Below are 27933 nucleotides of genomic sequence, written 5' to 3'. Positions count from 1 at the left end.
CACTGTGGGGGTGACCCATTTCTAGCACTGAGATTTACTAGCAACATCCTATAATTTTAGGGTAAAGATTTCTGCACCACACAGAGTACTTCTGCCCAAACTCTGTCTCTAAAAATGTGACACGCTTCATGAATTTGCATGTCATCCTTGCACAGGGGCCATACTAATCTTATCTGTATCATTCCAGTTTTAGTAAATGTGCTGCCGAAGCAAACGCTCTGCCAGTTTTTACTTCATGCATTTTGGGCTCAGATTTTAGGGACATATAATTTTGTCTTTCTGATGGATTAACTATTTTATCGCACAAGTCCTACTTTGTCCCTGGGGACATAACCGTCTTCTGTTTTGTTTTTTCTTTTTCCCTTTTTCTGATGTTAGCATAGCCACTCAGTCCTGTTGATTTTGGAGTTTTTGTTTGTCTTTTTAGCATCCCAAGATCTTCAAATGTACAGCCAACACTGCGAGGCACTGCTCTCAGTTTAAGTTCAGAGCTGAGGATCACTGTGTTTAAAGCAAGACCCCAGCTGCCAAGAGATGGTCACAGTGGAATTCACTTGTGCCTCTTTGACCACTGTTAAAGGCAGGACATGATTGCGTTGGATTCACTTGCTGTTTTCCCAAAAGAGGCCTTTACATGCAGTATCATGACAATCAGAGAAGGTTCTCCTGAGAAGACTGGTGTCACCCCCTTCTGAGCCCTAGTGACTGTCACAAAATCCCCTATTCCTGTAAGCATCATGGCACCTTCCTCCTCGCGTCACAGGCTATTCCCTGTGCTGCTGGCATTGTGCTAACAATCCCTTACCACAGATTGTTCTGAGCTCTGGGATGTGTGGGGAGGACCAGGCCAATGATTCGGAGCACTCACTGCTAGAGTGCTTCCTCTACCCTAGGCTGAAGTGAAGAATCAACACAGAAATGAGGGTGCCATTTATTTTGCATGTGTTTACTTGTGTGTATGCATGCGTGTGGAGACTACAGGACAACCTCAGGTATCATTCCTCATCCACTTTTTTTAGTCATTTTCTGTCTTTTTATTGAAAAACAATGTATTTGCATTCAGAATTTTTAAAAAATATATTTATTTATTTATTTATTTATTTATTTATTTGAGAGAGAGAGAGAGAGAGAGAGAGAAAGAAAGAGGCATACAGAAAGAATGGGCATGCCAGGGCCTCTAGCCACTGCAAACAAACTCCAGACACATGTGCCACCTTGTGCATCTGGCTGACATGGGTCCTGGGAAATTGAACTGGGGTCATTAGGCTTCGCAGGCAAGCGCCTTAACTGCTAAGCCATTTCCTCAGCCCTTGCATTCAGAATTCTTGATAGGTAATCATCCATTACTGCCATTTTGCTCATTGCTTTCTGGTTGTTTGGAAGACATTGTTTTTTCTTCTTTTCACTGTTTTCCCTTTATGATTTGATGTTCTTCTGTTGATGTTCCTTGAATCATTCCTGTTTTTCCTTTGAGACAGGGCTTCTCATTGGCCTGGAGCTTAGACTAGACTTTCTGGCCATTGAGTCTCTGGGATCTCCCTGTCTCTGCTTCCACATGGGTTAGTTTTAGAAGGAAAAATAATACATCAGAGTTTGGGGCCAGGGGAGCAGAAGTGAATGGAGGCTCTGAAACCTAAAGGCATCTTTAGACACAGATGACCCTCACTGTCCAGCAAGTAGAAATTGATGTGGCATGGACTGCCTGCATTTGAGTTGATTCAGCCAGGCAAACTCTGATTCCCACATGCCTTTTCCCCTTCTTCTTCTTCTCCTCCCCCCGCACCTTGTTCCTTGGACATCCTGCAGGCGCCGCAGTGACCCTCATCCCAGGTGGAGCCACCCTGTGCTGTGCATAGTCTAGTCCCACGTCTGTTCCAAATCCCAGGGATTCAGGCCCGCTCTCAAGGTTTCCCACTGAGTAAAGAGAAGCCTTGACTGGCTGACTTATGTCACCTACATTTATTTGTTATCACTTTTAGATATAGCCCCCCAAGAGTAGACTGCAGAAGCATAAATTGGGAATGTCCTACTCTCCTGCTTATATAGTCTCTGCAGTTTTCATCTGGGCATATATGCACACAGCACATGCTTCTGCACATACCAGACATGGTTATAAATAGCCAGATAGAAGCCCCGCATGTTGTAAAGACTCCCCTAATCTCAGCTTTGCTTCATTGTGTTGCCCTTTCTCCCTGGTTGTGGTGGTTTGATTCCAGTGTCCCCCATAAACTTAGGTGTTCGGAATGCTAGTCTCCCATCTGATGGCAATTGGAAATTAAAGCCTCCTAGAAGGTGGTGTATTGTTGGAAGCAGGCTTATGGGTGATATAGCCAGTTTCCCCATGCCAGTGTTTGGCACACTCTCCTGTTGCTATTGTCCACCTTATCTTGGCCAGGTGTTGATGTCCATCCTCTGCTCATGCCATTGTTTTTCCTGCCATTGTGGGCCTTCCCCTCGAGTCTGTAAGCCAAAATAAACCCCTTTTTCCCAAAAGCTGCTCTTGGTTGGGTGATTTCTGCCAGCAATGCAAACCTGACTGCAAGACTGGTCATTCTTGATAATGGAATCATTTTAAAGGGCAATGACAAACACTTGGAATTCTCATATAAAGTGTCTTTTCTCTAAAAGCCCAAATAATAGTGTCACCTTGTCTTTCTTCAATTCCATAGGAGCTTTTTGGATAACATGGAAAATACTTCCTTGACTTACACTGCCTCATGATATCTTTGTGAGTTCCTAAGAATTCATCACAAAAGACAAATCTAGGGAATGGGGAGATGGCCTAGTCGTTAAAGGTTCTTGTTTGCAAGCCTACCAGCGCAAATTCGATCCTCTTCAACACCTACAGTAGAGCTAGATGCAAAGTGACATCTGTTTTCTGTAATCCTATAGTAATGAGAGTCAGAGCCAGAAGAACCCACAAACTTGCAGTGCTATCAGCTAAACTCTCCCCACAGGGGTGGAAGGAAAAGAGAAGCATCCGGAGGTTGTCCTCTGACCTCCACACACACACCATGGCTTACACACCCATACAGATACACATCACACATACAGATAACACACATACATAGACAAAATCTTTAAAAAAATTTTTAAAAACAAATCTGTCATCTTGCTTTTCTTGATAAACATGTGTGCTGCCTCTGAGAAGAAGCACAGGCCCCTCCTGCCTATCTCCCAGCTCACCTTCTTCCCCACACTGTGACTGGGCCTGAGCCTCTTCCAGCTCTCGGTACTCTCTGTAACCTCCCTCAACTCTGAGCTCTGTCCATGCCCTTCCTCTTGCCAGGAGTTCCTCCCTTCTCCATGTTTGCCAGCACACTCCTAAGACTCTTTTATGCCCCACTGAGAAAGTGTGACATTAGTGAACACTCCCAGACTACCTTAGGCTGCACCACACTCTTGTTCAAACGTCTTTTTGTATTCTGGCCATTTCCCACTTATTGATTGAATGTTCACTACTAGATAGAAATGGAACAAAATAATAAGCGCTAATAATAACAGTGCTATGTAATAATGCTATAACATATATAGTAATGCATCATCTACAGCACTACATTTGACTATAGATATTATCATTGTTACATCATTTCATAATATATATTACAATGCAGCAATCATAACTGTGTTCCAGAGAGAGTCCCACAGTAACCCAGTGAGGAAGGTAGTCAATGTGGTGTACCCACGTCTTGATGAGGGAAGGTTATCTCAGAGAATACTGAATACTCCACTGTCAATCATACACCCACCCAGTCAGCAACAGCAGGTTTGAGCCTCGGCAGGCTGACACCTGTCCCCACAGTTCTGAACTACTAGGACTAACTGGTGAAAGGCACTTGATTTCTTTTGCTTGCAACCTCCACACTGGGTTCTATGTGTGACCTAAAGGGTGCATGAGTACCAGGCATGATGCACAGGCCTGCATTCCCAGCTACTTCAGGGGCTGAAGCAGGAGGACCATTAAGTTCAAGCCCCGTGTGGGAAACAGTGAGACCTGCCTCAAAAAACACACAAGAGGGTGAGAGTTGTAACATTGTGAGAGCACTTGCCTAGCACACATGAGGCCCTGAGCTCCATCTCTGAGGGAAGCGCGGGACGGGAGTGAGGTAGGGAAAGTTTTAGTGTTACGGGTAATGAAAGAGCCTTGCATTGTCTAATGGTGCTGCTGGTTCCCATCTCACTTTCCTCAGCTTCCAGAGCCACTAAACAGGTCAGGGAGTAGAGAGACCTATTGAATCCCTACTATGTATCAAGCATATGCTGGGTCCTGTACATGCAGAATCTCACTTTATCATCACAGTACTGATGAGGCCTGGAGGGCCTTTATCTGCCTTTTTCAGAGGCTGGGAGCTGCCTTGTCTAGGTCTCCTCTGATTATGTAGTAAAGCTGGAATGGATATCTGGTCACTGGGAACCCTGAGCCCTTCTGATATGCTGGGGATGTCGATGTCCCCTCCCCCCCAGGCAGGATCTTGCTCTAGCCCAGGCTGACCTAGAATTTACTATGTCGTCTCAGGGTGGCCTGGAACTCACTGCAATATTCCTACCTCTGCCTCCTGCGTGCCGGGATTAAAGACGGGGATGTCCCATTATTAAGCACAGGTGAGGAGCTGTTTGGGAAGACTTTCCTATCGGAGAATCTGTTGGTAAAGCGGTTTGAATGGCATAACTTATTTGTGCACTTGTATGCCACATAGTTTGTGTCTGTTCTTCTTTGACTCATGTCTGATACAGCCAACATGTTATTTCAGGGAGAAAGAGTACATGGCCTTGTCCGATCGATAAAATTTGGAGTCTACTCCAGCTGTCACATGGAACTGAACTGTTGTAACAAGCACAGGGCTCTTGACTCCAGCAGTAAGAGATTTACACAGGCTTGAAGGCCAGGAGTGGGTCTGTTCTTTTGGGATGTTTGTCATCTGTTTTGGGACCACAGCAGCATAGCTTTCCCTCCCACAGACTTCTTAGAAAAGCCAGGCAGATGGCTTTTAAAATTCCACTGTTAGCCGGGTGTGGTGGTGCACGCCTTTAATCCCAGCATTTGGAAGGCAGAGGTAGGAGGATGGCTGTGAGTTTGAGGCCACCCTGAGACTACATAGTGAATTCCAGGTCAGCCTGGGCTAGAGTGAGACCCTAACTCAGAAAACAAAAAACAAACAAACAAACAAACAAAATCTGTCATTTTTCTAAATCTCTCTGCTTTCTTTTCCACAACCATGAAGTCAATTTTGCATTTCAAAAGGAAGCACAGTCTGATGTTTTAGGAAATGAGCTGCAGGACTGAGTCTAGTAACAATTTCAGACTCACTGCTCTTTGCAAAGTTTAAGCCAGTGATGGCTACCTGTTTATTTTCACCCTGGGAGGTGTTCACTTTGATCTAAGTCACCTGAACTTTATAATTTGATTTCTTTCTAGTTTATACCTTTGTACAGTACTTGTTCTCAGGTCTTTAGAGAGAATTGAAATAAAACTGGGTCATAGCAATTTTTATGAGAAATAGTTTTTTAATAGTTTGTATTTATTTATTAGAGAGAGAGAGAGAGAGAGAGAGAGAGAATGGGCCCACCAGGGCCTCCAGCCACTGCAAACGAACTTCAGATGCATGTTCCACCATGTGCATCTGCCTTACGTGGGATCTGGAGAGTCGAACCTGGGGTCCTTAGGCTTTCCTGACAAATGCCTTATCCATTAAGCCAGCTCTCCAGCCCAAGAAATAATTTTTTAACTCAAGAAAAGATACTAGTTTTACTGATATAAGAAGTATATTCCCAACGCACTCCTCCTTTTCCACATTGTTCCTTTCTCCGGGCCTGTGCACATGCTCCCCACTTTGCTTGGAGCATTCTCCATTCCTTAATTTGCACAACCTGTGAATGAATGTGAATAACTGCGTTCGTGAAGCCTCAGACTGAAATGTTAACATGGGTTTCCTTCTTGACTAACTGGGGTCCCACAGTTGAGTCCAGGCTTGAAACTGAGACTCCCTTTCTGACATCACAACTCCACCAGTTGTGAGTAGGAGTCTGTTAGCGCCCCCTTCAGAGAACTCCTTGTATTGTACTCACAGACTTCCTCCTGTGTCCTCTGCCAGAGCTAGCCTGCTTCACTGATGAACCAGCACAGTGCCCAACAGGTCACAGGGTGCTCAGGAACATTTTGTCATTGGCCAAGAGAGAGCAGCTTTCTCTGCTTTGAACCAGTTTTGGATTATACACAGATTAAGTATAAGTCCTTACAAAATTGACAGAACCAGTTAAGAATTTGAAAATTCTGGGCTGGAGAGATGGCTTAGCAGTTAAGCGCTTGCCTGTGAAGCCTAAGGACCCCGGTTCGAGGCTCGGTTCCCCAGGTCCCACGTTAGCCAGATGCACAAGGGGGCGCACGCGTCTGGAGTTCGTTTACAGTGGCTGGAAGCCCTGGCGCGCCCATTCTCTCCCTCTCCCTGTCTCTCTCGCTGTGTCTGTCGCTCTCAAATAAGTAAATAAAAAATGAACAAAAAAAAATTTTAAAAAAAGACCAAAACCAACTTTAAAAAAAAAAAAAGAATTTGAAAATTCTAAAAGGGCCTGTTTTCCTAAGACAATGATTTTTATGTGAACCTATAGTGTTTCTGTGCAAAGCAGAATCAATTCTTCTTATCAAAATTGGAAAATACCGTAAAATGGCAAGTAGTCTCCTTGTAGTTGTTCTTCTGTCTGGGATGACAGTGTTAGGCTGCAGTTCAGGCAGTAGCGTCAGAATTGGTCCCCCCATTGTCTGAGTGGCTATGAATTTTGGAATGTCCTCTGGATGTGCAGTGATAACATCAGGAAGAAAGGAATGATAAACATCTGCTCTTAAAACAGATTCGATCAGAGTAAGATAATATTAGTGCTTTTTGTGTTGCTATCGTGAAATGCCTGAGGCTGGGTAACATTATGAAGGAGAATGGTTCATTTTATTTTGATCATCGTTCTGGAGGGGACACATATGGTTAGGGCCTTTTGCTAGCAAAGTCCTAAAGGAACCCAGGATTTCACATGGTGAAAGGTAGGGAAGGCACATGTGCCCCTTCTGATCTCTCCCTATCCCTGTAAAGCAAACAGGACTCAGACATAGGTTGTCCACTCTGATCACTTTACTTAACCCTGCTCATCCAAGTGCCTCCCCTTTTAAGCGCTTTAGTCAGATGATAGTCCCACCTCACCACAGGGAATAAATCTCAACTTGTGCACCACTTACTCTAGCCATTTCTGGACTGTAGCAAGGTGGTTTTCATTTACCGGCTTATTGGAACTTTTGGTTGTGTTTAATAAAAATGCATGGACTCTGAGCGGAGAGGCAAGGAGTTGGCACTGTCCAAAGCATCCTTGGGAATTCTTTTGCAAGCTGGCTTGCTGACTCCCTCTCTACAAAACTGACCTGGAAAATGGGAGAGTCTGGAGAGATACCAACAGGTGGACAGTCCTGGGAGCTAGAAGCTGTCCTCTGCATGTGTCCCTAGACAAAGAGGAGTGTGTGGCCCACAAGAGTCAGCATCAGCAGCATCTTCCAGCAGCAGACTCTACCTTTATGAGATCATGCAAGCCGGGGGCTGGTTCCAGCAAAGATTGCTGCCCTATCCCAGTGCAGGTTTAGGAAAATAGAAGAGAAGAAGCATGGGTTTCTTGACCAGACAGGAGTGTCCTCTACTCTGCAGAGTACTGTTGAAATGAGAAGAGACAGGGAGAGATGGGGAGAAATAGAGTACTGCAGTGGCAGCTAAGGACCAAACAACAAAATTAACGGGTCCCGTGGGTCACTCTCAGCCCTTGTTCTTCTAGAAAAGTCATCACCATCAGGGTCAGCTGGGCCATCTTGTAAGATCCTGGGTAGGAGGCTGCTCTTACAACTGTCTGTGGTCTGAAGAACACCAGTTCCTTGGGGAGAAGGCAGAGAAGAATCTGAAGGACCTCAAAATCTGAATGTATATGCCTGCTTTGACTCAGTGGCGATACCTCAATGAGATAATACACAAGTGTAGCAGCACTGAATGCATCTGATTGGGCATTGCCCATCAAAACACTCCAGCTGTCCATCAGAATTGACCCAGTAATGTGGGGCTACATAGACGCAGTAAAATCACACCTAGCCATTAAAAATGATGCTGTGAGCCGGGCATGGTGGCGCATGCCTTTAATCCCAGCACTCGGGAGGCAGAGGTAGGAGGATCGCCGTGAGTTCAAGACCACCCTGAGACTCCCTAGTGAATCCCAGGTCAGCCTGGGCTAGAGTGAGACCCTACCTCGAAAAACCAAAAAAAAAAAAAATGATGCTGTGGACCAGTAGTGAGTGACATGAAAAGATCTCATATATGGTAAGAATCAAAAGCAGATTTCAAGCCTGGCATGGTGGTGCACGCCTTTAATCTTTGCACTTGGAAGGCAGAGGTAGGAAGATCATTGTGAGTTCGAGGCCACCATGTATATATGTTTGGTTTTTCGAGGTAGAGTCTCACTGTAGCCTAGGCTGACCTGGAACTCACTCTGTACTTCTAGGCTGGCCTCGAACTCAGTGATCTTCCTACCTCTGCCTCCCAAATGCTGGGATTAAAGGTGTGCACTACCACGTCCGGCTTACAGAGGTATATTTAAGGCAGCTGTATACCTGGGTCTCCACTTATTAGTTCAGCCAGTGACTCACATGCTGAGCATTGAACATGTTCAGGGCATGTTTACTTAAGTGTCCGCAGGGCACTTCCCCAGGTGGTAATGATTTGTGGTAATTCTTAAATTCTCCTTTGTGTATTTATCTGTTGTTTGAATCTTTCCCTGTGAGCTAAGTCTTGTGTTTGCAAAAGCAAAGAGTAATTTTGCAGAGACGCTTAAGTCTCCTGCTGCTGGTGTTTTGGACTGTTTCAGCTGCACTCTGGCAGGATCCTGGGGTAGGGATCAGAGGGGAGTAGCTGTTGCTCATTTGGCTGACCACAGAGGTCAGGGAGGGAGACCCTGGGATACCTGATGTAGCTGCAGCCTGAGGAATGTGGCAGGTCTGCTTAGCTGAGTTCATGGCTCTTCTAGCTGAACCAAGACAGAGGCTGTGTATTGATACATAGTCCAGCTAGCCTCTCTTGTTATTTATTTTTTAAATATTAAAAAAAAAATGAGCCAGAGTCCAGCTGCCCAAGCTGGCCACCCACTCAAGTAGGCAACGGCCTACAGCATCCTCCACAGCAATGGGCAGCGCCAAGGCCTTCCTCGGCAGATGGAGAGCTGTAGGCATGCAGCATGGAGGCTCTTCTTGTGGTAAAAAGGGATTTTGGCTTCCTGGCCTCTTCTTGGGGTCTTTCCGGAATCTGAGCCTTAGTAAGGGGTCTGGCCAGGTGTGGCCCTCAGGCCACTGCCTAGGGCACAGAGTAACTGAAAGAGGCTGGACTTGGGAGCAAGAGAATTGGGTCTGAGGCCAGACTCACCCCCAACGAGCCGTGTAACGTTAGTCAGGTCCAGTTGCTTCTTTTTCCTTTTTCTTTTTCTTTTTTTTTTTTTTTTGGTTTTACAAGGTAGGGTCTCACTCTAGCCCAGGCTGACCTGGAATTCATTGTGGAGTCTCAGGGTGGCCTCGAACTCACAGCAATCCTCCTACCTCTGCCTCCCAGTGCTGGGATTAAAGGTGTGCGCCACCACGCCTGGCTCCAGTTGCTTCTTTAGACCTCAGTGTTCATATCTGTGAAATGTGAGAATTAGTTATTAGATGGATCCATGCTACTTGCACACTCTGAGGTCACAGCTTGGTGTTGGCATCACTAAGCTGTCATGTAGGCCAGCAGATAGTGGTTCGGAGACTGTCTCTGACCCTTGACTCAGTTGTCACTGGCTGCTGGAGACATGAGACAAAGGACAGTCTAGTGAACATGCAGGTCGGGTTCCCACCCCCCTTCAGGGTGGCAAGCTCTTTGCCCAGCCTGAAAGCTGCCTACCTGCTGCTACAGCTGCCTCACAGCTAGGGCAACTGAGAGACTGTCTCACTGTGGTGTGTTTATGTCCTCATAGGCAGACATCAGAGGTTGACAGTGCTGGTCTGTCCTCCACTCCCATCTAGTTCTTTCAGTTTTTTCTGTGACTGACCTGTGAAGTCATGACTGTGACAAGCAGGCTTTAAGCAGGGAAGGAGCGGAGTCAGGAAATAAACCTAATGGCCAAGGAGAGTTGCAGTCTTGCTTCTAGTGGAAGCTGCTGCTTTGCAGACGTTTGGGGACTATATCCCTGGACAGTGCTGAATGCCTACATTGGTGGAATAGAGTCACCTGTCATGGCAGACTCTGTCCACCTTCCGCCTTCTGCTACGGGTTCCTGAATCTCCCTTGCTGGAGATGGGAGGGAGAGGAAAATCCTGGCTTGTCAGGAACTCCTCAGCCTCAAGCTCTCTCAGCTTCTGCCAGCAGGGAGCCTTGGACAGCCATTGTCATGATGAGCTGTGGGCTTCCCAGCCTCTCTCTGCCCAGGGCTTGGCTGTCTGTGAGCCATTTTTGCAGGCACCCTAGCAGATATGTGATGGTGCAAATGTCACTCACAACAGGACAGCTCCCAGTAGCACAAACAGCCACTGTGCGTCTCTGACCAGGCAAAAAGTCACGTTAGCCTTTCCTAAAGAGGTGACCAGGCCAGGGCCAGAGAACTGGCTGATTGCATGCCAGCTATTTCAGTTGTGATAATTCATGTTTTCACTCTCCTTTCTCTTTGTTCTGCTCACCAGGCCTAATACTTTACAGCTTGACAAGGCCTCGGGGAAATCTCAGGAGTGTGAGGAAAGGGTGAGTGAGCCTGAACTTCACTTTTGAGCCTCAGTTTCCTCACCCGTGGGCTGGTCTTTTCCAGGGAGTAATGAGATGATGTAAAAGCAGAGCCCCTGCTTGTCTCATGCTGAGCGGTTAGTGAAGGGAAGCCACATTCTGCTTTGACCATTTCCTTGACATGTTGGCAAATATTAGGCACCAATTACAGGCATTGTACGGTACAGCGGCTTCAAGAGGGAGAATGCATGTGTTCAAGGGAGCTTGTGTTCCAGGGATGGGAAAGCAGAGACTTGAGCAGACAGCTGCACATGAGGGTGATAATGCCAGAGAATGGGAGAAGCAGAGCGGGGTGGGCTTAGGAAGACTGAGGTGGAGAGAGGTTTCTGTTGCAGAGTGCTAAAGGAAATGGAAGGGGGCCCATGTGAGTCCTGAGAGAAAGGCATTTCTAGTGGTGGGAGCCTGCTCCCCCAAGAGGCCTGGAGCTAGGAGGTACTTGACTGCCTTGAGGACTGCACACAGTTGCATGTGGAGTAGGGCTAGGCAGGAAACTGGAGAACTGCATGATGGGGAGTCGTGGTTTGTTTAAACTAAGGTGATGTGACATTCTCAGTGGGGGAGTGAGGTGCTGACATTTATGAGTGTGTGCTGGCTTATTCATTGCTGAACCAAATACTGAGAATCAATTTTCAGAGATTTCAGCCCATCGCAGCAGAGAGGATGTGGTGGAGCAGAAGAGAGAGAGAATGTGCTGACTGGCTCTCTTCTTCCCCTTCTGACCCTATCAGGGCTCCCAGCCTATGATATGGTTCCACCCACATCCAGGTTGGGTATTTCCTGCCCCCACCTCGTTAATCCTCTCAGGGACCGTACTCTAGACATATTCAGAGGTGTGTTTTAGTCATCATTCAGATACTTATCAGTCCAGTCACATTGACAGTTGAGATTAGCCATCACAGTACAAAGCGGAAATACAAGACAAGAGCTTAGAGGTCAAAGTCTGTTTTCTATTAATGAGAGAGCGAATGAGAATTGGCACACCAGGGCCTTAGCCACTGCAAATGAACACCAGGCATGTGCCCCACCTTGTGCGCATGCTTCACCTTGTGCGTCTGGCTTACCTGGGTTCTGGGGAGTTGAACCTGGGTCCTTAGGCTTCACAAGCAAGCACCTCAACTACTAAGCCATCTCTCCAGCCCAGAGGTTAAAGTCCTATAGATGGTATTTCTTATCCCTCAAAAGGTGGTCAGAGCAGGGCAGGCTGACTTGAGTGTGATAGAGGTGTGAACAGGGTAGGGAGAGTTAGAGGTGTGAGCTTTGTCAGGACATTGTAGCTGAAAAGACAACTAGTAAGTGTACTTGACCCTGGAAATTTGATATCTCTGCTTTTCTGTCACTGCAGCCTGTCCCCCAGCAAGACCCCAGATGCCCATCTGTGCCTAGAAAGAACTAATATGGCTGGTCTGACAATGGTCCTTTACAAATCTGCTTGAAAGGTTGGCCATAGACCATTGTCTGGGAATTTGGACTTTGAGAGGATTCCCATCACCCTAGGAGAGGTTCAGTGTGTCTAGATGTGTTGTACAAATCGTATGGTTTATGGTGTTTTCCTGCCTGGAGTCTGGCCAGTCACTGGGAATGCCTCTGCACCACCCTACAGTGAAAAAACCCTGGACCCAGAGTCTCTTCTGTGCTTCCCTGGGTGACATTGCACACGTGTGGTCAGCACTTGTTGCTGGGGTAACTCCACAGGCCCTGTGGGACTGCTGGGAGAGGACTCTGGGAGGCTTGTGCCTGGTTTCATCTGGACTTTACTCCAAGTACCTTAGCCTTTGGCTGATTTTGCCATGTGTACCTCCACTGCAGTGGATAGCCATGACTGGGAATAAATGTCCCACTACCAGAGTCCTCCTAGTGAACTGTTGAGACTGGGGGTGAGCTTTGTGAGATGAGAAAGAGAGAAAGAGAGACTGTCTTTTTGTCAAAGGCTTAAAGATAGAGAAACTCAGTTCTGGACGGACGTCGTTTTGTGGGAAGTCCCCCTTCCTGAATCAGCCATTTTGGGGACCAAAAGAGTTAACAATCCTTCAGAGCAAAAGAGTCAACAAACCTTGAAATCAAGCTTCTCTGTGTGCGTTTGGTAAAAGGTCCCTAAATCTTCCATTGCTTTAGGTTTGCCCTAGAAACTGCATTGTTTTTATATTTAAGCTAATCTCATAAGAGTGTGATGTCGAGCTCTGACTGTGAGACACAGGAACTGCATTTGCGCTAGGCTATGAAAACCAGCAACCTTTCTTCTGAAATGCTTTGCTGCCTGAACTCTTCATGGCTGTGCACCTTTCTGCAGAATAAAGCATTGCTTCACCAACAGACTTTAGATTGTGTGGTCATTCTTGGACCCTAGACTCATTTCTGACAATGATAGGGCTCATATGGTATTTCTCCAGTTTTGGGAAGTGATCCCCAGCCAGGGAAGGTGCCCTGTGTGGCCTCATCACAGGCGGCCTTGAGTGTGGAAGCCTTCTCTCAGCCTTGGGACGGAGGAAAGACTGGAAACAAAATCAATTAGCAACATAGGGGGAGGTCCCAAAGCGAAGCACCATGGCAACCAGGCAGCTTTGTGCACAGTCCAAGGCAGGAAAAATCAAGTTCAAAATACTGCCTTAGTGGTCTGGACACCCAACTCCAGGGATGTCCAGATTGAAGCCTAGAAAGACAACAGTCTAGAATTACTGAGGGAGAAACAAAAGTTTATATGAGGAGAGACCAATATATATATATATCCCAAAAACAAAAGGCAAAAATTGTGCTGGTTATTATTAATCAAGTCAGTGTTGCTGAATCAAGAACAAGGAACCAAGACCCAGGTTTCCAAGCAGGGTCACCCACAGGATCAAGACTAAAGAGAAACCCCCAGAGTTAGTATGGAACTGGGCGATGCAGCTTGCATAGGTCACCAGCCAAGATGGGCTAAAACTGTGTGGGCGAAGCTACTGCCTCAGGGTCCCCTGCACTTCTGGCCTTACTTATTTAGGGTCTCCGTAGTCTTTTTCCCTTCTGAGAAATTTACCTCTTTCCTTATAAGCCTCCCTCTTCTCTCAGGCTTCCTCTTAGAAGTAAGGGGGAAACGTGAAGTAAACTGTCTGTTTTCTTTCTGGGTTGTTTTAAGTTTGATTTTCTTCTTTCCATGGGTGTTAGGCACAAGAGCAAGCACCCGGTGTTCTCCCAGGCACCACAGCCACTTGCATTCACACAGACATGCCCTGCCTGGAAGGACATACCCCAGGGCACCCAAGGGCTGAACCGGCTTCCGCTTTCAAGGCCACAGCAGTTGCCCCACCCACATCAGCTGCCCTCCCAGATACAGATTTAAAGAAAAGTATACATTGCTTTACTTTAGACTGCCATACCTTGCTTTGTCTTGAAGATGTAAATTTTCTAAGAATAGTCATTCTGTTAAAAGCACAAATATTAAGGCTAGAGAGGCAGCTTAGTGACCAAGGCACTTTCTTGCGACGCTTAAGGATCCAGGTTTGATTCCCCACTACCTACGTAAAGCCACCTGGTGTTCACTTGTAGAGGCTGGAGGCCCTGGCACACCTGTTCTCTGTCTCTCTCCCTCCCTCCTTCTCTCTGTCTCTTTTTCAAATAAATAAGTATTTTAAAAAACAAAGCACAAATTTTAGATCAACCTAGCTTCTTTTCTTGTCATTCCCCCGATATTCTGGGTTTTCATGTTACTTAACATATAAAATTTGTTTTCTCTTGTCTTTATGTCTTTTAATTGGCTGTTTTCTTGAGAAACATGGTTTTGTTTGTTTGTTTGTTTTGTATGGTTATTTGTTTTTCGAGGTAGGGTCTTACTCTAGCTTGGGATGACCTGGAATTCACTATGTAGTCTCAGGGTAGCCTCGAACTCACAGCTATCCCCCTACCTTTGCCTCCCAAGTGCTGGGATTAAAGGCATGCGCCACCACGCCTGGCTTGAGAAACATGTTTTAAATAAATGGTGTAAATTTCACAGGGGGTAGTACTATTCAAAAGCCAACAGGGTAAAAGAGGAAGGAACATTTGAAGCAAGCAGGGCAGCTGGGATAGGGGCTTGTTCTGGCCCCGCTACATTCTGGGGACTGGCCTGATTCCTGCAAACATAGCCAGTTGCCATTGCGAGTCTCCTACTAGCATTAGCTCACTGCTGACGGATATTCGGCTCCTCAGTGCCAGAGACAGAAAGAGAGAGAGCCTGGAAATAGATATATAGACTTAGAGAAAGAACCAGGAAGCAGAAGACAGGCACAGAATAAGTTAAAGAATGGTTGTGGTGGTTTGATTCAGGTGTCCCCCATAAACTTAGGTGTTCCGAATGCTTTATTCCCAGCTGATGGAGATTTGGGAATTAATGCCTCCTGGAGGCAGTGTATTGTTGTGGGTGGGCTTATGGGTGTTAATAGCCAGTTTCCCCTTGCCTCATTTGGCACATTCTCCTGTTGCTATGATCTACCTTATGTTAGCCAGGGGGTGATGTCCACCCTCTGCTCATGCCATCGTTTTCCCTGACATTGTGGAGCTTCCCCCTCGAGCCTGTAAGCCAAAATAAACCTCTTTTTCCCAGAAGCTGCTCTTGGTTGGGTGGTTTCTACCAGCAATGTGAACCTGACTTTAACAATGGTTAAGAAGGACATAAGCATAATGATGTATGTCTGGAAAAAGAAGAGTTTTAGATGGCATCATTTTGTTCTGAGGTAGCATGGTTAAAGAAAGGAGAGGTCAATAACTAGAAGGTTTCAGCATGTTATAAAGGTCTGAATACTTTACTCAAATTTTGCAAAGTATGAGGTATGGGATATTATGAGGAGGGTTAAGTAGTGATAAGGCTTTGAAAAAAATATGCAAATATAAAACAATGAAGGCCAAAACAGCTTGAATTCAGTTTCTTTTCTAGAAAAAAAGAGAAGCCCAGAAAACTCCTCATCTTTCTCTGCTTCACAGCTTACACTTACAACATAGTAACTGATTTCAGACATCCTTAGAGCCAGGAAGTGGGAGGGGCTCTGCCAGATAAATTTTCTATAAATTGCTTTCTTGTCAAAGCAAGATGCCTTCAAAAGGGAATTACCCATACATTTCTTTCAAGTTTCACAGCAAGAAAAGTCCCAAAGTAAGCTGGTCCAGAAGGGTGGGGTTTTTTTTTGTTTTTGTCTCTTTTCCCACATGTCATGAGTTAAGAAACCCCCTCATAGCTGTCTCCTGTGCCAGAGAACAAAGGCATAGAGGTCAGAGGCCAGTCTAGGAAGTCAGACTGTGAACCCAGAACTCTCTTGAGCTTGTGCTTTAGGAAGAATGAACACCTGTACAGAAGAAAGCCACATAGCAATTGCTGAGACAAAACACCTGACCAGCTTATTATAAAGGGTTATTTTGACTTACAATTTGGAGGACAAATTTCATCATGGCATGAGCAGAAATCTGAGCATCAAATCTTATCACCTGTTAGCTGGGAGGAAACAGTGGGTTTCCTGGTAAGCTGAGTTAGACTGCAAAATCCCAAGGCCACCCCCAGTGACACACCTCCTCCAGCAGGGCTCCACCTCCCAATGGCTCCACCAGGTAAAGACCAAGCATGATGAAGACCAAACACGGTGCTCAGTCCCAGATACATGAGACCATGGAGCACATTTTTATATTCAAACCACCACCAGTACCACCCCAGGCCTCAACACCCTGCTAACTTGGCTGCTGCCTACACTGACACAGTACAGGCAGCAGGAACATGGAAGCATTTTCTGCCTTTTTTCTTTTCTCCAAAGAAATAACTGTTTCCTTCTTAGAGGACCACAGGTCCTGCCTGTGAGACAGGAGGTGGGAAGGATGCTTGATGAGGCTGCTACCTGCCTTAGCCGTGGACCTGATCTGACACCTTCGAATCACCACCCAGAGCAGTCAGCACCATTAGGCAGAAAGAGCATTACCCCTCACAGTCGCTAGGTTTAGTGGAGCACTAAATCAAGCCCAAGTTCCAACTGTTCCTGTTCAGACTGTTTGTATAGCAGTACTGCATGATGGATTTCTTCAAAGCAGGAATCTGGCTTCTGGTGGGGAAAGTGTCAGCCTTTGGCAGAGAGGCCTGTCCTTCAGTTTGTTGAGGTCAGAGCTTCTGGAACCTGCATGTCTGGGCCATACCTCAGTACTGGGTTTTCTAACTTTGTGACCATGGGCAAATCATTTTATTTTCACAGCACATCCAAGGAGTAGGGAAAAGAACTATACCCATCTCATTAGTCTGTGTTGGGGTTCACTAAGAACTTTGTCCTGGGAAGACTCATGAAACTCGGGACTGATTTACAACCAAAGAAGACTGCACAACAGAATCAATGCAGGCTGAAGGTGATGGCAGCAGTGCCCACAGGAGCCCAGGCTCAGGCTTCCTACAGTCCCCAGGCTGTAGATTCCTACACGATGCACTTTCTGCACCTGGCATTGAGCTGTACCATCCATGTGAAGGGCTATCAACCAGGCAAGCTCATTCCAGATTCATTGCTGGTCACATGGTCCCCCTTTGCCTACCATGCCCCAAACTCCATATTCTCCATGGGAAAGCATGTGTGCGAATACACTGTACAACTCTCAGTGGTAATTTAGGCACAGAGAGCCTCTCTTAGAGTGAGGGGTAGAAACATTCTTCAAGTCCACATTTCCAAACTACCGCCAAACAAGACCCATCTTTGCACGCAGGCCTTTGTGCAGGAAGCTACCTGGCAAGTGTCATGTTCACTTTTCTGTGCGCTAGCCCTGGGTGGCTGGTGGGTGAATCAAATGAGAAAATCCACACCAAGTGCTTGGTGTGTTGCCTGGTACAGCGAGCATGCCCGAAGTGTTAACTACCGCTGCTTTGATATCCAGAAAATGCATTTAGACTGGTTCTTCAGCTTTGAAAGGAGCCAGTTCTAGTCATCTGTCCATTCTCCCATTCACCTATTCATCCCTGTGTTCAGTATGATTTGGATACCAGCCCCTTGGAGACTTTTTAAGCATCAGGATTAGCCACTCCCATCCTGGGAAATGCTACAGGGAGGTGTCAAGCTGGTTGGACATGTGAGGTAGATGATGATGATAAGAAACTGTGGGGACTTAAAACTAAACCTCAAAGGGCTTATTTGCATATTCACAGCAGGGTTCATTTGTATATTGAGAGCAAGATGAGGAGGCTGTGACCTGAGAACTCCTTTTCCTGATGGTTTCATTTGTGTCTCCTCCTGCAGCCAAAGCTAAATCGAAATGTGGTCCTACCTTCTTCCCCTGCGCTAGCGGAATCCACTGCATCATCGGCCGCTTCCAGTGCAATGGGTTCGAGGACTGTCCAGATGGCAGCGACGAGGAGAACTGCAGTAAGTACAGGGGTCTCCGACACGCTAATCCTTGCTCTCCCCGCCAGCTGAGCTGGTCCCTTTTGCTAGTCATTTCTGTGTGGTTCTCAATCATACTCTGGGGCATCTGCTGCTGCCCACGTGGTGGTCTTTACCACTTCCCTATTGTGCTGGTGAGCCTGTATTTGCTGGGTTACTTCTTGCCTCTGCGGGCACCCTGGGCTTAGCAGATCATCCGCAGGTGCAGTTGTGTCCCCACAACGAACAGACAGGAGCTGCAAGTAGACAGGTACATCAAATCATCCAGGACCATACAGCTCATTCACACCCATCCGCCTGTTTCAGCTCCTCCCCATGGGCTTGTGCTTATTTACAGTGCCTAAGAAATGCTTAGCTGTTAACTGTATACACACTATGAGAAAATACTCTTTTTTAAATCTGCATAGGATAATGTTAAACTTTTTTTTTTTTTTTTTCGAGGTAGGGTCTCACTGTAGCCCTGGCTGACCTGGAATTCGCTCTGTATTCTCAGGGTGACCTTGAACTCACAGAGATCCTCCAACTTCTGCCTCCCAAGTACTGGGATGAAAGGTGTGTGCCACCACATCCGGCTCATTGTTGAACTTATTACTGTAGTACTCCTGTTCTTTTCACTTGCTGTATAGTATTCTACAAAATCAATACAGAAATGTGTTCTTTCTCCCACCTCCCTTGCGTGCATGCACTTACTCTCTCTCTGGCCTACCCTGCTTCTTAATGGTATTGTATTTGCACTTAATTCTTCCTTGGTCTGAATACATGCAGTATTCATTTCCACCATTCCTATAGCCACAGTGACTCACACACTGAAGCCTCATGGACTTTAAGTCTCTCTCCACTTAAAAAAAAAAAACTTTTTAATTGGTTTGAGAGAGAGAAAAAGGCAGCTAGAGAAAGTGAATGGGAACACCACAAACTCCAGATGCATGTGCCACCTTGTGCATCTGGTTTATGTGGGTACTAGGGAATCGAACTTGGATCCTTAGGCATTGCAGGCAAGTGCTTAGCTACTAAGCCATCTCTCCATCCCTCTCCTCACGTTTAATAATGTTCCAGCTCTCCCCCAGCAGGTTGCTTCATCCCTGTTGCTGCCTCTGGTCACTCAGGTCACTTTTCTTTTATTCTGACTGAGATTTTGTAATGATTGCTATTCTGAGCAAATTTTCTATTTCCTTTCCTTTTCTTATAAATCCCAGGCTGGCCTCGAACTCTCAATCCTCCTGCATCTGCCTCCCAAGTGCTAGGATTACCAGCCTGTGCTGCCAGGTTCACCTTATACATATGTTTTAGAAGGCTTTTCAAAAGGAATTTTAGGGTCATAACAAAATTAGAAGGACTGTATTGGTAGGGAGTTTTCCACATAACTCCTGCCTCTGCTACCCACATTCCACACCAGTGTATACCATCAACATTCCCACACCAGCATGCATTTGCATCAGTAGTTCAAATCCCAGAGTTCGTGGTAGACACTGGTGTTTACTGATGGTGCTGTGCCTTCCTTGCTTCTGGACAGATGTATGGCCCTATTTGTACTGTATGGTTTCATGTAGATGTCACTGCCTCATCACCCCTCCTGGCCACCCATCACCCACAACCCACGTAAATTACCAATGTATTTTTATAAGTATTTTTATCTTCTGATTCTTAGAACTTACAAAATACAAAAAGTAAAAGAAGGAAATAAAGCAACCTATAACCACATCGATTAGAATGGATTATTAATTATTTGGCTGTCCCTCTAATAAACACACTCCTTTCATTTGTTTTATTTTTTTTGTAATTGAATTTTATTCCATGAAAGGTTATACTCATATCCCCTCTCCCTGCCCCCATTCCACTGAGAGGCCCACCTCAGTGGGGTTTTTAGTACTCATTGTGGCTACTTGAGGACCTCTGTCCATCTCTGTTGGGGGTGTGTGGCTCTTACAGCCTTTCCACCACTTCTCCCACAACACACACTCCTTCTTTAATGTCCTTAGTTGTGATGCATTGTCATTATGTTAATTTATTTTCAAACCGTAAGTTTCAATGACTTCATTAAGATTGTTTCGGTGGATTGATGCCACCCCTCCTGGCTTGCTGGTTCTATTTTAAGTCCCTGCAGAGGAAACAGCTTTCTCTTGTATTATCTGTGCTGTTCCGGGGAGCAGTCACTTCTGTACCCTGTCACTGGAGACACAGGAAGTGCCTCCTCCTGTTGCCATTTTTCAGCTCTCATCTCACCAGCTGTTGTGGGGTTTGTAGAACGACTTAAGCCCACCTTAGCAGGGAGGGAACATGTACCCAGCAGGATAGGGGCCTGACAGAGGCAGTAGCCCCGAGCCCAGCTCTGGGCTTGGGTTTCTGTTCTCTCTCCCCAGGGAAGCTGGAGTGTGTGATGCCACATCGCCCCTGCTGGGTGCTCTCCTGGTCTCTCTAAACTAAGCATGCAGATTGCCTGGGTCCAGGCTTCTTGTGAGAATTAGTAAAAGTTCCTAGTCTCATGACTGCCCCAGAGCAATTGATTTAAAAAAAAAAAAGTGTGAGTGAATAAGGGGAAGCTGTATTTATTTATTAGGATTGTGCTTGGATTCCCAAGGAAGAAGATACTTCTTTGAGATTTCATTTAGTCCTTTAGTAATTGTGTATCCATTTGGCCTCAGCTTCACACTGTCATGGGAACATACACATTAAGGGGGTGTCTAAGTGTGTGTGCGTAGCCAGACATGCATGAAATCAATCCAGTGGTTGGACTGCAGAGATGGCCCAGCAGTTAAGGTGCTTGCCTGAAATTAACCCAGTGGCAACGAAAAGAAAGTGTGACAGATTCGAATAGCATACACATGGCTATCTTCACACTTCCTGCCATAAAGACCCTGAAGGATTTACCTGTGTGGACACTGGCCTTTAGCAGCCTAGGTAAATAAATGGCATCCATGCAGGAAAGGTCAATGTGCATTAGGCTAGCATGTTTCTCTTGTATCTGCCATTGTGATTCCAGTGTAAAGACCAGTCAATCAAAGGAAAGAAGCAAACATTCACACCCTGCCCCTTATATGCATCGTCCAGTTTTTATTCATTGTCAACCAGCAGAAGAACAACAGTTACAGAGTCCCTTCTCCATGTCATAATCCTAGAGCAGAAGGGATCAAGGTAAAGACCTTCAGGGGTTGCTGCAGCCCCTGGAAAGTTGAAGCCGCGGTTAGTAGTCATTCCAGACAGCTGAGTCAGTACTCACCTCCAGGGGAGTGAAGCATCGCTTCGATGGCCTCTCAAGTCATAGTGGATGACCCTCAACCTACGTTAATCCCAACTCACAAAAGACAGGATTTTAAGTGTTTTGTGTTTTTTTTTTTTTGCATGCATGCGTGTACATTCATATGTGTGTGGGTATACATCCACCATGTGGGTGTGGCAGCCGAAGTCAGTGTTGAGTGTCTTGCCTCTATCACTGTCTTCCTTATTTTTTTTGAGCTAGGATCTCTCAATGGGTCTCACCAATGTGGCTTGACTAGCTAATTAGCAAGCCCTAGGGAAAGCCTGTCTTTGTGCCCCCACCACTGGGATAATAGACTGGCTCCACGTGCCCAGCATTTGACATGAATACTTGGGATCCTAACTGAGGCAAGCACTTCACCTACTGAGCCATCTCCCAAACCAAAGGATTTTAATTTTTGCTGTAAATGATCAACTGTATATGAAAGATTCCAGAGGAGATGCTGTTAGGCCTGTAGCTGCCCCATGGACTGCCCCCCCCCACCGAGTTCCCAGGCTCCTTTCATCTAGCTTCCTTGCCATCTGAAGAACTCGCTTTAGCAATGCTTTTTAGAGCAGGGTGACAGGCAACAAATTCTCTCAGTTTTCACAAATCTGAGAACATCTTTATTTCACCTTTATTCCTAAAGGATGTTTTTATGGAGCACGTTATTCTGGGCTGACAGTCCTCTTCTCTAAGCACTTTAAACGTGCCTCTTCCTTCTGGCTTCTCTGGTCTACAGAAATTTATAGTCATTTGATCTGTTTCCCATAGATTACACACCATTTTTCTCTAGCTGCTTGGAAGATTTTGTCTTAGTTTTCAGCATTTTTTAACATTTAGATTATGAGGTTGGGTGCACGGTATGGATTTCTTTGAGTTTATCCTATTCAGGGTTCTTTGACCTATTTTGAGCATAGGCTTTGGTCTTTTGCCTTACTTAGTACATTTTCAGGTAGCATTTCTTTTTTTCTTTTTTTCTTTTTTTTTTTTTTTTAGTACTGTCCCCTTTACTTCTCTCCTCACAGGAGTCAGATGATCAGAGCCTCAGTTTTCTGCTGTCATCCCACAAGCGCCTGAGGCGATGTTTGCTTTCCTTCTATTTGCCTGTCACTGACACCCCCACCCCCCCCCCCACCCCGTCATCATCTTCAGCTGGCCTCCCTGCTTTCTGGTCTGGCTTTGCTGTGCTTTAACGTCACTTACTGGACTTTGCATATCTGAATTTTCCTTTGGGTTCTTTTCTCTGTCTTCTGTTGCTTTGCTGAGACTTTCTGCTTTTCCATCTGTGTTTGTGACTGCTCGTCTGAGTATTTCTATGATAGCTCCTGTAGCACCCTCGCTATGTAATCCCAAGGTCGGTGTCATCTTGGTGTTGGCCTCTATTGGCTGTCTTTTCTCAGCTGAGTTGAAATTTCCCTCATTCTCTATCCAGCAAGTAGTTTTGCAGTCCATTCTGTACATTTTACCTATCGTGTATAACAATGGATCTTAAATTCTGTGGAGAATTGCTTTAGTTGGTAAGTGACCTCTTTGGGCCAACTAAGCATGCTTTTACCAGTCCTCTGTGGGCCGTGCTTGCTGGTCATAATCTGCTTTGACAGGGGTGTTTGGATCTGCTTCAGTGGTCTGTCTGAGTTCCTTCTCAACATCCTGGTGCCCATCCATGTTCAGCTTGGGGCCTGGCCTGGGAGGAGTTTCTTGGCATCTCTTGCTTAGTGCAGTTCCTAGGACTTTAAGAGAGGGATAAACATGGTACTCACCGCCACACTGGTGACAGTTCAGACTTTGGTCTTCTTCTCTAGTTAGTGTGTCCAAATTTTCCATTAAAATGCTGGTGTGTGAGTTCCAGCCAGGCTTCTCGAGCAGCATTCGGTGCAGTTCTGCCCTTACCTATCACAGGAATTTCCTGTAAGCCAAATGGAGAGGCACAAGAAGACAGACAACCAACCATTGTCTGTTTGTCTTCAGTATGCTGCAGCCAGAACACACACATCACCGGGATGAGGGAGCTCTGCCCACACATCCCAGCTGGGTCTCCTGAGCCTCAAAATCTAACCGCTTAGTTCATAGGAACCCAAACATAGAGGAGTGTGCTGAGGATGGTATTCAGAGGCAACTTGCAAGACCCAGAGTGGGGGCAGTCTTCAGGGCCCAGTCTCATCCGTCAGTGGATTCTGAGCATAGAGGAAAGGGGAGCCTGTAGCTGGAAAGCAACGAAGGTCAGTTAACCCTATAGGTACAGACTATAATTGAAATCTGATGCAAATAAAGTAATCATTTGAAGCATAATAATAATAAAACCTGTTGAAATAGTGGGCTGGTTTTGAAATGTAACTGGGTATCTGATGTATCAGCTATGTAGCTCAGTGGTAGAGAGCTCACCTAGCGTTTGTGAGGCCCTAGTGAATCCCTGGCACTACAACAGAAAAAAAATAAAAATAAACACAGTATATTCATGAAAAATAATTGGTATGATGGTTTGCAAAATATGGGGATGATGGTATAGATTTTAATCTGCATCTTGTGGAAATACATAGCACCAGGTATGAAGATTAGATTTAATGATTCTGGGAAATCTGTGGATATTGGGTGCTTCTCCTGCTGTTCTCAGAATAATTGTGTCCAGAAAGACCACCATGTTGTGGGCTGTATCTCTTCCACTGATGATGATGTCCTGCCTGTGCCCATAACAGCAGAATGTTCTGAACAAGCTGTGTGTGTCACAGATCCCATAGTGCTGGTCCATATCTGTGTACATCAGATCAGTGTTCACATTTCCTCTACTCTTCAGTCAACCCATGAGTCACAGCCCAGAGGAGTCAGAGTTTCTTATGTGTGATCTGTGTTTCTGGTATGCCAGAGTTGGGCTGGGTCACTCTCCTGTGTGTGCTACCCAACCCTTGGTCTTCCTCACACAAAGACCACATCACCAGGGGACCAGCCATGGCCACCCTACGAAAACCCACTCCTTTTTCTGCACACTCACATACACTATTTCACTCTTTTCAATACTCGGTGTTGCTTTCCCTGCTATATTGTGACAGTCATCAGATGAGATGGCATTTTGTGGCCACCGCCATATGCTCAATACTGAGTGTGGAGACATGGGACGGTTACTTAGTACAAAGTTACATCATTGATAAGTGGCAAAAGTCCTATCAATTCAGCTATACTGCCAGTGCCAAGCACGTTTGCAGGCTCAGCCTCAGCGTGTAATGAATAGGACTTCTCAGGCTTTATTTGGTACTCATTTACTTGTCCCCCCTGCACTGTTGTCTCTGCATGAAGAGGGACTCTATTCCCAGTGCTTACTAGAGTGCTTTATTCAATAAAGCACTCTATTAATCAATAAGTGCAGTAATCAATAAGTGATTGTTGAATTATTGAATCAAGTAACTATTAAAACAGAGGCCTGAATGAGGAAGACGGGCAGACCAAGGCAGTGTCCCCCCCCCCACCTTCCCATTACAATCAGAATAAATTCCTAACATACAGTTGTCTTGATCCTATAGGGTTTTCAGATGTGCCCAGGGAGTAGAGATAGGTCATGACCTGGCTCACTAACCCCAGCTCTCACTGGTTTCAGACTTTTCACTCCACAATATGCATGCTAGATACCACGCCAGGTGCTGCAGAAGGTGGAGTGATGGGTCAGCTGCAGACTCTGGCATCCTTGAGCTATTTAGACTCAAGTAAGGGGGACAGAAATCTTCATATGCAAATAATAACAGTTTGGAGCTGACTATAAAGTGGGCTTATCAGTGGGGGGTCATTGGGGGAGAGGAGCTCAGGAAGATGAGTACCATTTAAAATACAGTACGGAGGGCTGGAGATGGCTTAGCAGTTAAGGTGTTTGCCAGAAAAGCCAAAAGGACTTTGGTTCAATTCCCCAGCACCTACATTAGCCAGATGCACCAGGGGGCGCACACGTCTGAAGTTCATTTGCAGTGGCTAGAGGCCCTGGCACGCCCATTCTCTCCCTCTCTGCCTCTTTCTCTCTCAAATAAATAAATAAAAGTTAAAAAAAAGTAAAGTCCAGGGCTGGAGAGATGGACTAGCAGTTAAGGACTTGCCTGTGAAGCCTAAGAACTCATGTTCAAATCTCCAGGTACCACATAAGCAAAACACATAGTCACACAAGCTCACAATGTCACACATGTATACAAGGGGCACGTGTCTAGAGTTTGTTCACAGTGGCTGAAGAACCTGGCACCCCCACTCTCTCTCAATAAATAAATTAAAATTTAAAAAAATACAATTCAGGGCTGGAGAGATGGCTTAGTAGTTAAAAATGCTTACCTGCAAAACCTGATGGCTCAGGTTCGATTCCCCGGGACCCACATAAAGCCATATGCACAAATATGGTTCATGTATCTGGAATTTGTTTGCAGTGACAAAAAAAAAAAGCCCTGGCATGCTTCGTCAGTCTCTCTCTGTCTTCTTTTTTTCCCCCTCTCCCTGTCCCCTCTGTGCTTGCAAGTAATTAAATACAAAAAAATACAGTCCTTAGGGGATTTAGGGATGAGGGCCCAGGCTTAGGCTGAAAACTATACACATTGTCCAAGACATAAATCTCTTTGGTTGGCAATTACAGAACACTTACAGTACGTTTATATGTTTTATGTGAATAATTTCAATGTAGGTCTGTTACTCTTTTTATGCCTAAAGAAATAAGACATGAGAAAGTTAAATAACTTGTCATAGTTATATAATTAGCAAGTAACAAAGTTATGCTATCAAATCAGGTGGTATAAACCAAGAAAACAAACCCTTTTTAAAAATTTATTTATTTATTTATTAGAGAGAGAGAGAATGAGCACGCCAGGGCCTCTAGCCACTGCAAATGAACTCCTGGTACATGTGCTACCATATGCATCTAGCTTCTGTGGGATGTGGAGAATTGAACCTGGGTCCTTAGGCTTCGCAGGCAAGTACCTTAACTGCTAAGCCATCTCTCCAGGCCGCCAAACTCTTAAGCACCATATAATTATAAGCATACACTGAGTAATTTCCACTAACCACAGCTAATATTCATTCCCTGCATGCATTATCTCATTTAACTTTAATAAACTTATGGCAACACTGTTTTTTATCCCCACTCACTTTATAGATGAGGAAACCCAGACTTAGAGAACTTAAATAATTTTCTCAGTTCCAGGTAGCTATTGAGTGAGCTGAAGTTTGAGCCTAGGTATACGTCATACGCTCACACTTAATCAGTACAGCACAGAGTTGACTTAGATTTGCAGGCTGAGCAGATGATGAAAAGCAGTGACCTTGAGTTTGTATTTTGTGCCCAATGAGGAGAAGTTGGCCTTGAGCCGGCACAGGGAAGGGAGAAGGAGGGGGTCAGACAGGCCTGGCACCTGAGAAGCAGGGACATAGTAGCAGGCATCTTTAATCATACTGGGACCACGGAAAGAGGGAGCGGAGGTTGGGGCACAGGGAGCATCAAGAGAAAGATGTGTACTGCCTGGAGGTAGTCGGGGCCATCCACAGAAAGGCGGTTGTCGGAGCCTTGGGACTGGCCTTGTTTTGGAAACAAGCAGACTTGGGTATTGGACAGGAGGCAGCCAGACTCAGGAAACCTTTCCAAAGCAAAGAGTACCATCAGCAACACATCCGGGTTCTTCCAGCGATTCTATGCAGACTCTGCAGGGGCTCTGTGTCGTGTGGCTTATATGTGTGGTTGCATGCAAGTGTGTAAGCATGTTTGCTTATGTGTGGGTGCACGTATGTGGAGGTGTATGTGGAGGCCAGGAAACGTTAGATGAGGTATGTCATCTATGTCTTTTTTTAAACACTTTATTTATCTATTTTGTTTATTTGAGACACAGAGAGAAAGAGAGAGAGAGAATGTGAGAATGGGTGCATCAGGGCCTTGAGCCACTGCAAATGAACTCAAGATGCATGCGCCACATTGTGCATCTGGCTTACGTGGGACCTGGAGAGTCAAACCTGGGTTCTTAGGCTTCACAGGCAAACGCCTTAACCTCTAAGCCATCTCTCCAGCCCTCTATGTCTATTTTGAGACAGGGTCTCTCATGGTGTTTGCATGGGTACATGGGATGGAACTCAGGTCCTCACGCTTGTAAGACAAGCACTTGACTGGCTGAGCTATCTCCCCAACTCTTCCAGAAGAGTTTTAAAATTTAAAGTTGACCTGGTTGTGGTGGCACATGTCTTTAATCCAGCACTTAGAAGGCAGAGGTAGGAGGATTGCCATGAGTTTAAGGCCACCCTGAGAATACAGAGTGAATTCTAAGTCAGCCTGGGCTAGAGTGAAACCCTACCTCAAAAACAACAACCAAAAAAAAAAAAAAAAAATTAAAGTGGTCTAATTCTTCAGAGGTAGGAAAAAGGCAGGCCAAGTAGAGAAAGCTTTCCCTCTTGCCTGCTTGTCCAGAGTGGTGGCTCCTTCCTTAGGTCTTGACCAGAATGTGGCTGCATATGGCTATACTCAGTCTGGGTAGGGAAGGGTTGCTGCGGTTGGGGCTTATAGCCTCAGTGTTGGGAAGGCCCTGTCAGCAGACTGAAAGGAATG

General features: G+C 45.7%; 1 protein-coding gene and 1 non-coding gene across 2 annotated transcripts in view; one reads left to right on the top strand and one right to left on the bottom strand.

The window, feature by feature from the left end:
- Positions 1-27933, top strand: part of Ldlrad3 (low density lipoprotein receptor class A domain containing 3) — a 291677-nt gene that overhangs the window by 122389 nt on the left and 141355 nt on the right. Inside the window, exon 3 of the mRNA XM_045156641.1 lies at positions 18008-18133. Within this exon, the coding sequence (XP_045012576.1) occupies positions 18008-18133 (126 nt within the window). The remainder of the gene's footprint in view (positions 1-18007; positions 18134-27933) is intronic.
- On the bottom strand, positions 111-215 carry LOC123463095. Its single transcript, XR_006638707.1, has one exon. It is a non-coding gene; the product is annotated as a U6 spliceosomal RNA (small nuclear RNA).

This window comes from Jaculus jaculus, chromosome 8, assembly GCF_020740685.1.
Source record: "Jaculus jaculus isolate mJacJac1 chromosome 8, mJacJac1.mat.Y.cur, whole genome shotgun sequence".
Classification (NCBI taxonomy): domain Eukaryota; kingdom Metazoa; phylum Chordata; class Mammalia; order Rodentia; family Dipodidae; genus Jaculus; species Jaculus jaculus.
This window is presented reverse-complemented; position numbering and strand designations above follow the sequence as displayed.